Source organism: Malania oleifera, chromosome 8 (assembly GCF_029873635.1).
Source record: "Malania oleifera isolate guangnan ecotype guangnan chromosome 8, ASM2987363v1, whole genome shotgun sequence".
Classification (NCBI taxonomy): domain Eukaryota; kingdom Viridiplantae; phylum Streptophyta; class Magnoliopsida; order Santalales; family Ximeniaceae; genus Malania; species Malania oleifera.
This window is the reverse complement of record NC_080424.1, coordinates 77,060,720-77,077,881: the sequence shown is the minus strand read 5'-3', so window position 1 is coordinate 77,077,881 and position 17,162 is coordinate 77,060,720. Positions and strand designations below refer to the sequence as shown.

The 17,162-nt window shown below is 36.7% G+C and overlaps 2 protein-coding genes across 3 annotated transcripts in view; one reads left to right on the top strand and one right to left on the bottom strand.

Annotated features, from left to right (window-relative positions):
- Positions 1-16,588, top strand: part of LOC131161462 (uncharacterized) — a 48,407-nt gene extending 31,819 nt beyond the window's left edge. Inside the window, exon 2 of one of the 2 annotated variants that reach the window (XM_058117237.1) lies at positions 13,873-16,588. In XM_058117237.1, the coding sequence (XP_057973220.1) occupies positions 13,873-13,928 (56 nt within the window). In that variant the 3' untranslated portion in view covers positions 13,929-16,588. The remainder of the gene's footprint in view (positions 1-13,872) is intronic. The other variant, XM_058117236.1, reaches the window with a different exon arrangement.
- On the bottom strand, positions 13,881-16,484 carry LOC131161461 (subtilisin-like protease SBT1.7). Its single transcript, XM_058117233.1, has one exon. It carries the CDS (start codon positions 16,482-16,484, stop codon positions 14,112-14,114), a length of 2,373 nt encoding a protein of 790 aa, XP_057973216.1. The 3' UTR covers positions 13,881-14,111.
- Positions 16,589-17,162: the final 574 nt, after the last annotated feature.

Genomic DNA, 17,162 nt, shown 5'->3' with positions numbered 1-17,162 from the left:
AAGCTCCTAATAAGGACAAGTTTGATCAGAAGGGAGAAAAGCTTTTGTTTAGTGGGTACAGCCAAGGACTTAAATTTTGGTCAAAATGTCGAAATTTCGACCGAAATTTTGAATTTCGAGGGGTCCCGAAAGGAAATTTAGAGACAAATTCGATTTTGAAAAAATTCGACCGAAATTTTGAGCTTTCGGCAAATTTCATTCGAAATTTCGAAAATTTTGGCTGTTCTTCCAAAATTTCCTAGAAATCAGGTAGAAGGAAAAAAAAAATTTAAGGGAGGAATTTCAGCACTATTTTGAGTATTCTCAGATTTTTTTTTGCTTTTCCCACGTGATTGTGCACGTTGTGAAACCCGTGAGCTTATATAGTGAAAAAAAAAATCTCGCAGAGATACTCTGCACTCTGCAAATCCATTATTCAACCAAATAATTTCACCGACCACTACACAAATTATTTGTATAAATTAACATGCATTCGGATACATACCTCAAACTCAAACTCTCAAAGCCTTCTTCTTCTTCTTCCATCTTTAAACTTCAAAAAAAAAAACCTTAGATTCTAAATTTCTGCTACCTTCTGCCTCCACCTTTGAAGTTCGAACTCCGAAAAGCCCTAGCCTTCGAATCCCCTCCTGCCAGCCCTTCGAGCCTCTGCCTCTAGCCTTCGGCTTCACCCTCCACCTCCATCGTTGTCAGCGTCGCACACAGTCGCAGCCAGCCGCAAGAACTCCGGCCTGCAATCTTCCTTTTTGTCGAGGCTCTCGCAGAGTTGCGAGCAAGAAACCGAGAGAAGAGAGACGAGAAACAAGGGACGAGAGTCTGGAGCCTCTATCGCCCCTCCCTCCACGAGCAGCAGCAGCTCCACAAAATAAAAGGGCTGCCTAAAGGCTGGTTTATATTTTAAATAAGATGTCTTAACTCTTAAGTTTTTTCATTTTCTCAAAATCCCCCTTGCCCCCAATATATTTACAGCAATGCCCTCCTCTCCCATTTACTATTTACCCCTTAGTTAATTTTACTAACTTACTAGTTACTACTTTCTACTTTACTAGTATACTAAATAATAAGTTAGTATAAATGTATAATAAATAATTAGTTAATAACTAGTAAATTTAATAACTAAATAAAATTAGAATAATTTACTATTATTGTCTTATTATAGTATAAATTAATAAATTTATTTCATTTATTTAAATATATTCATTTTAAAAATTTATTACTTAATAATAATTTTCTAAATACTATCATTAATTTTGTAATTTTAATTTAATAATTTAATATTTCTCTTAGTAATTAATTTATATTTATTTAGCATCGAAATATTTTTATTTTAAAATTATAGAGTAACATCCAAATAATTTTTTTATTTTTTTTTTTTTTACAAATTTAGAGTTATTTAACACCTAATCAGTATAGCCTAGTAATTAAATAAATTAAAGTACTTATTAGCTTAATATAGTTTAAATTAGTAATTTTGTACATTATCATTAAATTTTGTAAATTTAATTTAATATTTTAATGTTTGTCTTATTTATTAAAATTATATTGATAATAATACATCTCAAATAATTTTATTTTAAAGTTGTTGACTAATTTAACACCTAATTTTCGATTCATTGTTACCTTGTAGGAAAGTAAAATTATCTACAAAAATGTCTGAAGGAAGAAAACAAGATCCAGCATGGGAACATGGATATCTGATGCCCAATGTCAAGAATGGATTTATTTGCAAATACTGCAGAATACAAATGAAAAGTGGTGGTGCAACAAGATTAAAAATGCTCCTAGAAAATTACGACCCGCAGCATAATATAAAATTCTACGACAAAGTACCTCCAGAAGTTGAGCAGGAAATGAGAATTGTTTAGAAAGAAAAACAACAGCTAAGGCCAAAAAAATAGAAAGAATGGATCAAATGAAAAATGAATTGCATGGGAACTTGATGCAATCACAACAAATTGATGAAGTTGATGATGTTGACGATATTACATACCCGCTTGACATTTCTTCCTATGAAAGGTTTGCATATCGTCAAGCATTCTGTGCTTCAAAACAGACGGAATGGGAAAGAGACCAATCTCATAGGTTTGCTGGTAGGCAACAAGGAGGCAGTTCAGGGGCTGGTAGTAGTGCAGGGCAACCTCATAGAGTCATATATTTCAAAGCCTTCTCAACATTACAAGTCAGATGTAGCGAAGCAAAGAAACTTGAAAAATTTATTCAAAGGGGGTAAAATAAAAGAAGAAATGAATAGGTTGATTTCGAAGTTTTTTATATATGATAATGTTCCACCTGAGAAGGCAAAATCACCTCATTTTAAAAACATGGTATGGGGTTGCCAATCAGCTGGAACGGGAGTCGATCCACCGACACCCTATGAAATCAGAACAAAATACCTTGATTTAGAGGTAAAAGAAATGGAAGACCACGTACAAGAAGTGAAGAAAAAGTGGGCCACGTATGGCTGCACTGTAATGTGTGATCGATGGACAGGCCCAACAAAATTATCCCTCATAAATTTCATGGTTTACTCAAAAGGAAGCACAATTTTTCTAAAATCGGTAGATGCTTCTGACAAAATAAAAGACCATGAATACATATATTCCTTATTAAAACATGTTGTGCAAGTGGTAGGAAAGCAAAATGTTATCCAAGTGGTGACCGATAATGGTAGTGCCTACAAGAAAGCGGGTCTAAAATTAATGAAAAAATTCAACTTGTATTGGACTCCTTGCGCCGCTCATTGTATTGATCTCATTTTTTAAGAGATCGGAAAAAGATAGGCAATAAGTATAGTGATCTTGCAGGGGAGACAGATCACTAATTTTATATATAATCATGGATTATTGCTTGCTAAAATGAGGGAGCACTGTCAAGGGGATATTGTGCGTCCAGGGGCCACACGATTTGCTACAAACTACATTGCACTTGATAGCCTACAAAAAAAAAAGAGTAGGTTTAAAATCTCTATTCACATCGGATGAATGGGCTGAGCATGGTCTTAGTCGAACAAAAATGGGTAGAGAAATTGAAAGTACAGTTCTTAACCATCAATTTTGGGATAGAGTGGCAAAAGTTTGTAACATTTATGAGCCTATATATCGAGTATTGCGTATAGTTGACAGTGAAGTGTGACCAACATTAGGAGTTGTGTTTGAAGCAATAAGGGTGATGAAAGAGGCCATTGAAATAAGTGCAAGAAGTGCAAGATGGGTTCTCAAAGTCATTAATGACCGGTGGGAAAGAACCCTTGAACATCCTCTTCATGCAGCAGGTATAAAATATTTATAAATTTCAAGAAATTCATATATCAAAATACTTATTACGTATTTATATTTTACTTTATTTGATTGGCAGCTTATTTCTTAAAATCCAAAATGTCAATACAAAGAAGGTGTTGGGGAAGATCCTTATTTTCTTGATGTAGTTCACAAAATTTTTAATACCCTTGAGCCACATTCCTCGGGCCTGGATCAAATTGGAAATGAGGCATATTTTTAAAATAAAATTTAAATAAAATAAGTCTTAATCCATGTTTAATTATTCAATAACAATATTTTTTTTTAGATTATTATATTTAGAGATGCTAAAAGAAGTTTTGGAGAAGCAGCTGCTAAAGCAGCTAGGGCAACCATGATACCTGGTAAGTATTTTTATATAAATGTATAATACAAAGTTACAAACTTCAAGTACAATCTACTAAGTAGTAAATACTAACTTGTGTTCTTAAAACATCTTGCACAACTGATTGGTGGATGATGTATGGATCAAGTGCTCCAATCTTAAGAAAACTAGCATTGCTCATTTTGTCACAAACCGCATCTTCATCAGCTTGTGAACGAAATTGGAGCACATTTGCACTCATTCACACAAAGCAAAAAAATAGACTAGCCTACAGCAGACTTCAGCAGCTTGTTTTTTGTTATTACAACATGAAGCTTTGAATAAGAGATATGGAGGCCGAAATGGACAAAGTGGCTGAACAAGATCCCCTAGACCTTCTTGACATATCAGTTGAATTGGGTGATGAGGATGAGTATCCACTTTTTCAATGGATTAGGCCATCCCATCTTGATGAACGAGATGGAAGTCCCCATCCACAAATGGCCAAGCATGCACAAGATGACTTTGGCATCGATGTTAATCAGGTAATGGTAGAAGAAGTAATATCTAGTAGTGATGATTCTAAAATGAATCTTGATCTAGATATGGAACTTCATCCACTATGCCCTCTAGTGGTGATGATGATAATGACGACGATGATGCTGGTGGTAACAGATCTAACCCCGGCGGTAGCAGTGGGCAAGGTGGTGATGGTGGGGACTATGGAGGAAATGAAGGATGGCAAGATTATAGACTAGAAGTGGAATATACACGTCCTTCCCAACTAGAAGATGAGGATCCACAAAGAGAAACACGTCCAGTTGATAGGCAGTACAGTCGTAGAAAAGGAAAAGGGAAGATGCATCAAATAGAAGAGGATACCTTTTCCCTTAGTATGGAATCTATGAGTATAGGAACAGAGCACGACTCTAATAGTTATGGTGGTTATGAATCTACACAGAATAGCTCCTCACAATCTACATATGGCCAACCGTTTTCACATGCAAATGAGCAGGCACAACAATATGGAAATTGGCAACCACATGTCTATGGGTATGGACAAACAGGTCAAGAATATGGGTATGAGTATGACCAGTATGCAAATGCAAAACAATCCTATGGACATACACAACAAGTAGAACCTGCAAGAAGAAATCCTAACACACGAAGATCTTCTGGCCGAGTAGAAAATACCATGAACCAGATGACTACGAAGGAGTATGAACAACACATGTACACCTATACTCAATATTTTGGAAATTATATGACATGGAGTGATTATTGTAAACAATATATGTCATCTCGAAATCCTAATGATAGGGATAGGAGAGATGACTTTGAGTCACCAAGAAAGTCCATGTGGTATTAGATCATTAAATGTATAATTTTTATTGAAAATGTAGTTGTTTAAATGATAATTTGTTGCCTTAAATCTTAAAGGAATAGTTTCAAAACTTTATAATCATTTGAATGCTCTTCAGTTCATAGTTTGTTTCGCGATATGCAGTTTAATATCCTACACACTAGAAACTTGTCATATATGCATTTTTTTAATGTATTTTGATACCATATTAAGCATAATCATCTATTCTAATATTTCCTAAAGTTTTATTGTAAATTTCCATCATTTACTATAAATTTTCGTAATTTCTTTAAATCGAAATCGAAATCGAAATTTCCGTAAATTAAGACCATCGAAATTTCCATCGAAATCGAAATTTAAGTCCTTGGGTACAGTGATGAATCAAAGGGCTACCGGCTGCTGAATCTTGTTAATCAAAATCTGTCAGTGGAAAGAGATGTCATCTTTGACGAAAGGGGAGTATGGCAATGGACTTCCAGGGGCCAGAACTCAACAAATATTCCATATTTTGTACCAGCTGAAGCAACAAGACCTAAATCATCTACTGAATCTCAGAATCCAGTAATTTCAGAATCTGAAATTGCACCCGGGAACCTTAGTTCAAAATCTAAAATTTAGAAAATGAAGGAACTTCATCCTCTTCACCTGTCCTAAGAAGATCTGAAAGAGTTAGAAGACCTCTGGAAAGATATGGTGATTTTAGAAGCTATTTTTCTAATGAAAATTCCGAATTTGCTCTTTTCTCTTGTGAGCATGGTTTTAAATAAAGGCCACAACCGTTACGGTTTTTTAGGTTACCGATACCGTTACACACCACAAAATCGGTGGTAAGAAAAATCACGGCTGTAGTGGCTGTTACAGACCGTGACCGTTACGTAAAGGCTGCTACGGCCGTTACGTAACTTCTATAGGATTATTACATCAAAAAAATTATTTTATTTTTTACTTTTTCTTCTCACTTTTTCCCTCTCATTCATAAATCATTCTCAATATACCATTTGTCGAGAGGGGGAAAAGATTATAATGAGGATGACAATGATACAAAATTTACGATTTCTTTAAATACTCACAAGAGATGCATTAATTAACGATTTGAAAAATACTAACTTAGGAAAATATTTTATTTGACAGTATTAGTAATGTGATATTTATGTTCTATATTTTTCAACTTCAACCTTCTTTCTTTTCTAGCTATTTTATATTTGTATTATTCGTATGTCTTATGTGTCTAACAGATTAATGGAGTGTATAATGTATCTTGTTTTATTAATTGATTTGGCAAACATAAGAATTTATCACAGATAAGAACAATGAGAAGTAAAAATACGTATACACGCGTAATTTTTCTATCAATGGTGGTTTAAAACAAATGTAAACTTGTTGCCCTTACGAAAAAACTTAGTTACTCGAACTAAAGGATCCAAAATACACTAAAACTCTTTCTAAAAAGGGCTAAAAGCTTAAAACATGCAAGTACGCTAATATGCACAAGGTTGTGCATGCTTCAAAAAAATTCACAGCCGTTACACCCGCTTCCCATTATGTAACATCCGCTATTCCCACTCCTTGCTACACCCGTTACCGTTACGTTACGCTACTCGCTACCGCGATTTAAAACCATGCTTGTGAGCCACAGAATTTTGAATATGCAGTGGAGGATAAAAAATGGAAAAAATCCATGGAAGAAGAGTTGAACGTAATTGAAAAGAACAACGTATGGAAGCTTGTAGATCCTCCCAAAGGCAAAGACATTATTGGTCTCAAGTGGGTTTACAAAACCAAGTACAATGAGGATGGTTCCATTCAAAAGTACAAGGCTAGATTGGTTGCCAAAGGTTATTTTCAACAACTTGGGGTTGATTTCAACGAGACCTTTGCACCGGTTGCAAGGATTGAGACAATTCGGCTTGTACTTGCAATAACTCTCAAATTGGAGTTAAATGTGTATCAAATGGATGTTAAATCTGTGTTTCTCAACGGAGAAATGAATGAGGAAGTTTATGTTGAGCAGCCACGTGGATATGAAGTGAAGGGCAAAGAAGAAAAGGTGTACAAACTGACCAAGGCTTTGTATGGCCTCAAACAAGCTCCATGAGCTTGGAACAGTAAAATTGATTCTTATTTTTAGAATTCAGGATTTTAGAAAAACTCTCATGAACTAGCTCTTTATTTTTTTTAAAAGGAAACTGATTTCATCATTGTTTGCTTGTACGTTGATGATTTGATTTACTTTGGAAGCAATCTTCATTTACTTGCTGATTTGAAGCACTTAATGATGAAAAATTTTGAGATGACAGACTTAGGGATCATGAAGTACTTCCTTGGGATGCAAGTTAAGCAAGGAAGAAGGGAAATTTTCATTTCCCAAGCAAAGTATGCAACTGATATCTTGAAGAAATTTCATATGAAGGACTGTAAGGCTATAAGTATTCCTATGACTCTAAATGAAAAATTAAATTCTGATGATGGAGCTAAGAAATTCGACAAAAATCAGTATAGGAGTTTAGTTGGATCCTTTATTTACTTGACTCATACTAGGCCTAATATTACACAAGCTGTTAATATGTTATCTAGGTTCATGCATAGCCCAAGTGCACTTCATTATGCAGTAGCAAAAAGGGTATTAAGATACCTTAAAGGCACACTAAAATTTGGATTGAAGTACAACAAAGATTCTGAGTTTTTTTTGACCGGTTTCACTGACAGTGATTGGGTCGGATCGGTTAATGATCGAAAAAGCACATTGGCATATGTTTTTGCCTTGGAAATGGCACCATTTCATGGTGTTCAAGAAAGCAAAACACTATTGCCTTGTCATCTGCAAAAACATAATATATTTCAGCAGTAGAGGCTGCTTGTGAGGGAGTTTGGCTGAGGAAATTACTTAATGATTTAGGACTGAAGCAAGAGGTTCCTACAACCATTTATTGTGATAATATGTTAGCAATAGCTCTAACTAAGAACTCAGCTTTTCATGCCAGGACAAAGCATATTGAGGTTAGACATCACTTTATTTGTGACCTTGTGCAGAAGGAAGAAATTCAGCTAGAATTCATCAACACTAATGAACAACTAGCAGACATGCTCACAAAACCTATTACTACTAAGAAGTTTTTGAAGTTCAAAGACATGTTAGGACTCATGGCTTTAGAGGGGAATTTGTGAGAAAGCCGTGAACCTATTGAAGTTAGTTAATTCAGTTATTTAGTTGAGAAGTCAGCAGACAACTCATCTTACAGTCAGCAGAACATTATTAAGCAATAAAATTATTCAGTTAGCAAGTTGCAGCCAGTGTGATTCTAATTCAAAGTTCTGTTCAGTTTTTCAAAGTGGAATATAGCTGTCATCCATTAATAGCACAAGAGTGAGTTATTTAGTCTAGGAATTTGTCATATTCTTTGCCTTGTTTCTAGGTTTATTTAATGAGTTGTTAAGTTCCTAGAATATTAAAATTTCCCATCTATTCCCCATGTACTTTGCCTTATAAATAGTGGCCTTATCATAGTCATTTTAAGTAGTGAAAAATTAAAAAAGAATATAAAAAATCTAGCAAAAAGTGTTGTAGCACTATAGCTTTTTATATATGTAATTTCTTCATCAAGTCAGTAAATTAAAGAGGCATTTTTCAGTATTTTTATTCTCTGTTTTTTCTATTCTTCTGTTCCAACACATACTCTATGTGTAGTTTCTTAAATTTAATAAATCCAAAAAAATTAATTAAATATATATATATATACTTCCCCATCAATATATATTGCACTACCCTCCACTACCTATAAATTATATGTGTATTATCCCTATGTTCCCCACTTTTATTTTTTAATTTCCTTCTCTCCTCCCACCCACCATACTTGGCAAGCTGCACCAGTCCCATTTTGTTTTTTTTAGTTCTTTAATAATTTTTTTTCTTTTCTCTTACTTTCTTTCCTCCACCTTCTTCTTCTTCTTCTTCTTCTTCTTCCCCCCCTCGCCCCGCATGATCAAGGAGCTGGAGCATTGTTGGAACGCCATGGCCAATCTGGCACCCCACCTTTTTCCTTCATTTTTTTTTCTCTCTCCCTCCACTTTCCCCACTCACATAGCTCCTTTCCCACTCAAACCTGGCTATTTTGGCACCATTCATGGTTTCTAATAGTGCAACTTCGGCGAGCTATACTATCCCCCTCTCCTTTTTTTTATTCCTTCTTTCCTTCTCTCTCATCCTCCTCTCGCCTATATAAAGATTCAAGGGGCTGTACACAAAAGGGGGAGGGGAGGGAAACAAAAGGGAGGATCGGAGGAAAAGAATTCGAACCTCTCTCTTTCTCAACTCTCTTTCTCTCTCTCTTGACCTTCTCTTTTTCGCTCTTTAATTCTCTTCCTTTTCCCTCTATTCCGCCTCTTCCTTTTTCTAGTCTGAGACCCCCTAGCGAGTAGTCCTCTCTCACCCTTTCTCTCTATTTTGGCTTTCTTTCTCTCTCTCACGCTAACTCTCTCTTTCTCTTACTCTGCTTTACCTCCTCTCTCTCCCCCCTCAAGTATGCGAGAATGTGTAAGGCGTGCATGCATGCATGTGTACGTGTGCATGTGGGAGTGTATAAGTGCATGTGTATGTGAGGCATGAAGTGCAGGTGAGAGTGTGTGAGGCATGCTTGAAGGCATGCATGTGTGTGTACGTGTGCACGTGAGAGGATGTGAGGCATGCATGCAGGGGGGCATGTGTATATGTGTGTATGTATGATGTAGGCATGTGCGTGTGTGTATGCCGTGAGACGTGTAAAGATGCATGTATGAATGCATGTATATGTGCATGTATGAAAGTGTCATGTGTATATGTGTGAGTGTAAGTGTATGCGTGCATGGGTATGTGCGCATGAGTCATGCATGTATGCATCACATTCCCTAACACACATATGCATGCATCATTAAACATGTCACTCATGCGCATGAATGTATGCATGTATTTGTGTATATGTATGTTTGCATGTGTGTGAGGTGTGTGTATATGCATGCATGTATATATATATATATATGTCCGTGTGTGAGAATGGGCGATACATGCATGTATGTGCGTGTGCATGGTGAGTGAATGAGTTATGCATGATTGCATGCATGCATGTGTATATGTGCATGTGGATGTGAGAGTAATTATGCATGCATAAATGTATGCATGTGTGCATATGCGTGTGTGAGATGTGTGTGTGCACATGTATGTATTTATCCGTATGTGTGTATATTTGTGTATATATATATATATATATATATGAAACTTTATGTATATATTTGTGCGTGTGTATGTGTATGTGTGAGTATGTGTTTTAGCATACATGTTTATATATATACATATATTTATTATTTATATATATGTGTGTGATATAAGTTTAATATTTATGTAATATATATGCAATAATGTGTAGATTTTTTTTTATTAAAATCCCAACTTAATAATAGCTCTCACTTATGGCGGAGGAAAACCGTGGTTACAAACATGACATAAGAGAATTACAAATAAACAAGCAAAACCATCCCAGGCAACAAAATCAAAACAAGCCTAACAAAATCCGTACCATTAACCAACTAAAACAAACTAAACAAGATCATATGAATCAAAACAAAACAAACACAAATAATAATGAAAATACCTGCAAACTGATGACAAATACCTGCAAAACAAAAACCTGGGGAAAACATAGGAGAATCAAGTGATGACATTTAAAAACAAAGGTTTGGAATACTCATCTTATCCATACGAATTAGACCTCTCATTTTACTCGGCAGCACATCACCTACAAAATATTTCCTCGTGTTGCCTTTCTCGCCTTGACGAGTCAAGTAATCCGCCACCTGATTACTTTCTCTAAATTGGTACTTTATAGAGAGCCGAAGGCCTTGTAGCTTCTCTAACAATTCCTAAAAGTCCCATAAGTACCAAGAAGAGCAAATTCCAGATGTGATCTATCCCACCACCAATTCTGAGTCGCTTTCAATACAAATATTTTGATATCCTAACTCTTTACAGAGTCGAACGCCACTAGTACTCCTATCATTACTTGTTCCAGGAATGGTTACTATAATTAAGAGTTCACAGTGGACAATAATGTGTAGATGTGTTATATATACATGTACAAATTCATGAATGTTAGTATGAATGAGTATATGTGTATTGGTGTATGAGTATGTTTTAGCGTGTTTATGATTACATATTTTATTTTTATTCAAAAATAAAAATAAAAAAGCTGAAAACCAAAAAGAAAATTAGAAAAATGTTAAAAATCAAAAATAAAAATCAGGAAGGTTGAAAAATCTTTATCTATATATATATATATGACTCTTTGATATGTGGTTCTCACAAGTTATTTTCTAAAACCCCAAGAAAAAAATTCATGTTTTTATAATATTTTCTTAATTTTTAAGGCCAAGGATGAGGCCCTAGATTTTCAAAACTCATGCATCTCATCACATTTCATTTTGAAATCTCTCATTTTCAAATTCACTTTTTTCTAATATCGGTAATGCAAATCCTGTCCCTCTTTATGAAAGTTTGGTTTTTGGAGTTGGTGATGTAACCCCAATATTCTCAAAATCAACTGTTTTAATGTATTTGTTAACTATCACCATCGTTGCATTTCTTTTTTATTAAAAAAAGTAGGATTCTAAGGTCAACCCCTTTTAGAGCAGCGCTCTGGGCTCTTTGAAATCATATTGGAGTGTTTATACAATAATCACTTTACTGAACGACAAAAGGGGATCTTTTCTCTCTTTTATTTTCTTTTCTTTTGTCTTTGCATGGTTTCTCTGTAATTAAAGGACAAATAATTAAATATAAGAATCAAGGTCTTGATGGGTCAAATTTAAAAGTAATCCTAGGCTAATCAAGTACCGTTCGCTGGGCAGGTGTGAAGGGGTGCTAGTACCTTCCCTTTGTATAGTTGTACTCCCGAATCCAAACCTGGTAATGCAAACCATTGACTGCTGGTCTCCTTGGACCTCGGTGACCAATGAATTGGTAATATATTATATAGGTGTTCTAATTACACCTAGAATAAAGAGGTTAGTGATGACTCCATTGGTTTTAAAAGAAAACTCATTTCTCAATCTATGTATTGCACGAAGCATCATACCCCACATTACATCGAGGTCACCACTCGGTTGGTTCGGGATTTCAATCTCACACCAGTGTTGTGGGGTCCGCCCTCCGCGACGTCACGATAGTGGGCAATGGAAATTTTAAGGGTATGTGTTTGACAAATGTTCAACGAGATTGGAAGTCCCTTCTGGGGTGTGCTGATTTGAGTTTGTTGTATTTTTTGTGCTTTCTCTTTTGTTTGTTTTTTTTTTTTCCTAGGGATTCCCAAATTTCATTAAGAAGATGTCTTCTTTCCCGATTGTACATTTTTTTATTTATCTAATGAATTTATTTTTTACAACAAAAAATTAAAAAAAAAATCGCGGCTTCGGGATTTTGTCATCCCATGACACTTGGTAGTGAACTACTTTTGCAAACTCAACTATCGCAAAGAAAGGTCGTCAGAATAGAGTACAAACTCTTGGGAGAACAAATGATATCTCCAATGTTGGAGGGTCCTCACTACAGCATAAAACTCTTTATTGTGCCATATTTCTATATGGCATTTGAGAGTCTCTAGAAAAATGCTATAGGAAGTCTCTTTTGACTCAATACTCCACCTATACCTACCCTAGAGGTATCACAAGCGACCTAAAAGTTTGGATCCCTAAGTATAGGAGTCACGCTCTACATGATGTCTGTAAAAGCTTTAGCTCCAATGAAACTCCCCTTTCTTCAAATGATTAGTGATGGGAGCTGAGAGCCAAAATAGTGCCAAAAAGCCTTATGAGTCACATATAGAAAGTAACCATACCATGAAAGCTATGAACCTCAAGAATAGTCCTTGGCTCAAGTTACACGTTAATGTCTTTAATCTTTATTAGATCAGTGACTTTTACTTGTTCAGAATCTAGAAAACCGAGAAAGAGCACGAGTCTGAAAAAAAATGCACTTCATGAGGTTAGCATACAACTTAGCATCCCTTAAAATGACAAAGACCTCATGAATGCGTATCAAGTGCTCCTGCCTTAGTCTTACTATAGACCAAAATATCATCAAAATAGACCACTAGGATTTTTCTAATGAAAGGCTAGAAAACGTATGCCATTGCCCTCATAAAAGTGCTAGGAGCATTAGAAAGTTAGGACATGACCATCCACTCAAATAAACCATCTTGGTTCTTAAAGTGGTGAACAGAAAGTGGTGACAGTGCAGAGAGTTAAGGGGAGAACAGGACAGAGAAGAGAGTATGAACTATGAACAGAACAGATAGAGAATAGAAGGAGAAGGGACAAAGAAAGAAGAGGAAGAAAAGAGGAAGAAGAAGAGGAAGGGAGGACTGAAGAGGGAAAATGAACTGGAAATCTGATTCAAGTATGATGACTGTCTCTTACAACTCATACTTAAAAGTATTAATGCCTACAAGGCTACAACTAATTAAAATACAAAATTACTTATAAAAAATTCCAACATAGCAGGAAATTGCACAACTGAAAAAAAAGAAAATCTAGTACAATCATATTTCCTAATTCTATGCCTAAAGTAAGTTTGACAAAAGCAAGCAGCTTAGAGAATGTAGGCGGCCCTCCTTCACTGTATCTCTTTCATTTTCTTAAAAAATTTTAACCTTTAATTGTACAAAAAAACATGCTGCATTATGCTTGAAATTTTACATAAAATTAACTAGGTGCTCCTTTTAATCCAATTTGTAGCCAATCTCAATTTAAATATTTAGCAATTAAGTATTTACTGCTTTCAGGCCACTGAATCCCAAATGACACTGGAATTATTGAGTCATGACAATATCATATTAATTTTTTAAAGTTTGAATAATTAATTACCTTCATTGTTGCGGCTATTGTAGGGACCATGGAAGAAGAGAAGAGCATATTGGTGGTGGGGGGAGGGGGGAGAGGTTAAATTTCAACTTGGACATCCAAAAATTATAGTCTGAGATGAGACCAACAAGGGCACGGATTTTATTATCTTTTGCTTCAGATTCTCTACAGTATTCTTTATTCTTTAAGGCTTTAGGTTTATTCTTTGCAAAATGTTCCTGATAACACAAGCAGCAGCAGCAGCATCACAATCTGTTATTCAACATTATGATGATGATTCCCAAGAGAAGGTGATTGGACTACTAACAACATGTTTCCCATCTGACCAATCCAGACGTGCAAAGCTGGTGGTGGTGCTAGAAGGCATGGAACTGTAATTGAAAGTCACAGTATAGTTCTTGTTCTCATTCAGCTCACTAAAACTCAAGACCCCTGGCTCTACAGAGATATTCACCAACTCTGTTTGTGATGACACCAAAACTTTATACGTCGTCGTAGGGCCAACATTAGTAAGAGTCCTCCTATACTTAACAGTACTGAATGCTTCATCACCACCACCTTCGCTTGAAGTTGTCTGCAGCTGAACTGCAAAAGATGGGTAATTTAGATCTTCCACATGGTATGTTTTGGTCGAATCACAATTGAAGGTTATATTCATTACACTGGTAAACAGTTTAATCTGGTCTGAGGTGTAGTTTAAGGCACAGAGAAAGTCTAGATAATCTTGGAAACTCATATTATAGACAAGTCCAGGATGGAGGGCTGATATGAAGTCCACGTGTCCGGCGCCGTGATCAAATGGAGTTGATGCATTTTCTGTGGCAGAATCTTTGATGGTTTCTCCATTTTTGTACGTGGTGTAGGCTGTGGTCATGAGGGCAGACCTAATAGCCGCCGGGCTCCAGTCTGGGTGTGCAGTCTTGAGGAGAGCAGCTAGCCCACTTACATGTGGGCATGACACGGATGTACCTGAGATGATGTTGAAGCTCACCTTTCTTGTGTCAGCCTTCCATTCTGAGGGTCCAACCTCATCTGTCCACCCAGCTATTACTTCGACTCCAGGTGCTATAATGTCAGGTTTGAGTATGTTCTCTGTGACTCGGTTTGGACCTCTTGAACTGAATTTTGCTACGATTGGTGATGGTTGAATACCCAACCGTGTGACCCCGCAAGCAATTGTGGCTGTTGGATTTGTGCTCGAGTAAATATAGTTCTTTATCAAATCACTAGTTGTCACACCCACTGCTGCAGCAGGCAAGAAGTGTACATAAGCATTTACCTTCTCTTCATTTGACTTGGGGTTTGCTAGAATCATCCCCAGGCCCCCAGCAGCCTTTACGACAATACCCTTTTCAAGTTCAGTGTTTTCACCGTCTCGATCACATACTACAATTGTTCCATTTACCTTCTTGGGAATCAAACTTCCTTCCGTGCACTGATGACCAGTTCTATGATGACTCACGGCAGCCCCATAGACAAGCGGCAAGAACTTACTAGGTAGGCCTTCTCCATTACAAAATGCCACCCCAGAGAAATTACTTCCATTCCCAAGCTTAATGTACACTGGAAAGTCACGATCTAAGGTTCCAGCACCTACTGTGGTGATCCATGGTGCAGTGTTGGACGTGGATTGAGCACTGGGTCCGTCGTTTCCTGCCGAGCATGACACAAAGATTCCTTGCACTACTGCTGCAAAAGCTCCCAGAGCAATATAGTCTGAATGGTACTCCTTTGGCGGCCCTCCCAGTGACACGGATAGAATATTCACACCATCTTCCACAGCTTTGTCCATTGCAGCAAGCATGTCAGAGCCAAAACAGCCACGCATCCAACATACTTTGTACATGGCCACACGAGCACATGCAGCGATCCCTTGTGCTGTTCCGTTAGCATAACCATAGAGGTTAGCACTGGGAACAACTGACCCTGCTGCTGTACTTGAGGTGTGAGTTCCATGGCCCTGATCATCTGCTGGAGATTTTGATTCTGTTGTTTCATTTATTGATCCTGAGTCAGCTTCATATCCTTTTGAGAAGAACCTTGCACCAATTAGTTTTCGGTTACAGCTTGATGAGTTGAAGTTCTTACCCTCTTCACACTCGCCCTTCCAGTGACTTGGAACTGGTCCAAGTTCGCTATCTTTGAAGCTTTTGCTCTCTGGCCACACACCTGTATCTACCACCCCAATAATCACCTCACTACTAGCGTTGCATGTGGGTAGTGAAGTCTCTGTACTACTATGGAGGCCAAGAAACTCAGGTGTTCGAGTTGTGTGCAGCTCATATTTCACGTCTGGCAGTACAGAGAGAATACCGGGCTGCCTTTCCATCAACTTAGATTCCTTGGCTGTCAGTTGAGTGGAGAAACCATGGACCACATTGTTGTAGATGTAAAGAATCTCAGCTGAGTCAGATACTGATTTTAAGCAAGCGTCATACCACTGGAAGTGATCAATGAAACTCACTGGCATATGCAACTTGTCCATGTAAATGATGTAGGTCTTCTTTTGCTGGTTCTTCATTTCTGTGATGTAAGTCCGGTTAGGCCACGGGTTCTTCGTTTGTGTGGCCGCATAAGCTTGATGTAAATTGAGGAGTATTACCATTGCTAATAGAAACTTGTGCCTAAGGAACTTCATCCTCTCACTCAAAAATCTCTGCAAATTCTAAGATACAGTTATTCGAAACATGAGCTTTTTAAGGCAATGGTTTTGTTTCAAAAATGTGGAAATGGTTGTGAAGCTCACATACTGTTTATATGAGAGTAATTGGTTTGCCTCATTGTCTGCCATTCCGCTATAATGCTGAGTAATTTATTTATGTTTAGGCCAAACGGAAATTGAATGGCAGAGTTTGATGATACTGCATTGACTAGATCATGTGTATAAAAAAGCCTAGGTTGATTATTCTTGAATTTTCATTGCTTAACCATGGGACTTTTGAATGATGGTCGATTTCTTTTTTTCCTTTTTAACCTGGAGATTGACTGTCTTCGATTTAAAGGGTGAATCATGTGATCCTTCTCATGATTTTCTATATTAATTAGCCGCGTTTGTTATTGTATCCCATTATCCTATTAATAGGTTTATACAGTTTAAAGAAAAAACGAGAACAAAGTCAATGAACATACACAAGTAATTGCGCTTTACTTGCCATGAAAATATAGGTGTCCACCATGATAGGGACATCCTAAGAATTGCCCTAAATGGCTCTGTTATTCTCATCGTATCCTTTCGCAGCCAGTGAAATCTGTGTTTGAGTCTACACATCCAAATTTAACGCCTCAAATTTGCATTTCTCACAGGGAGCATTAGGGT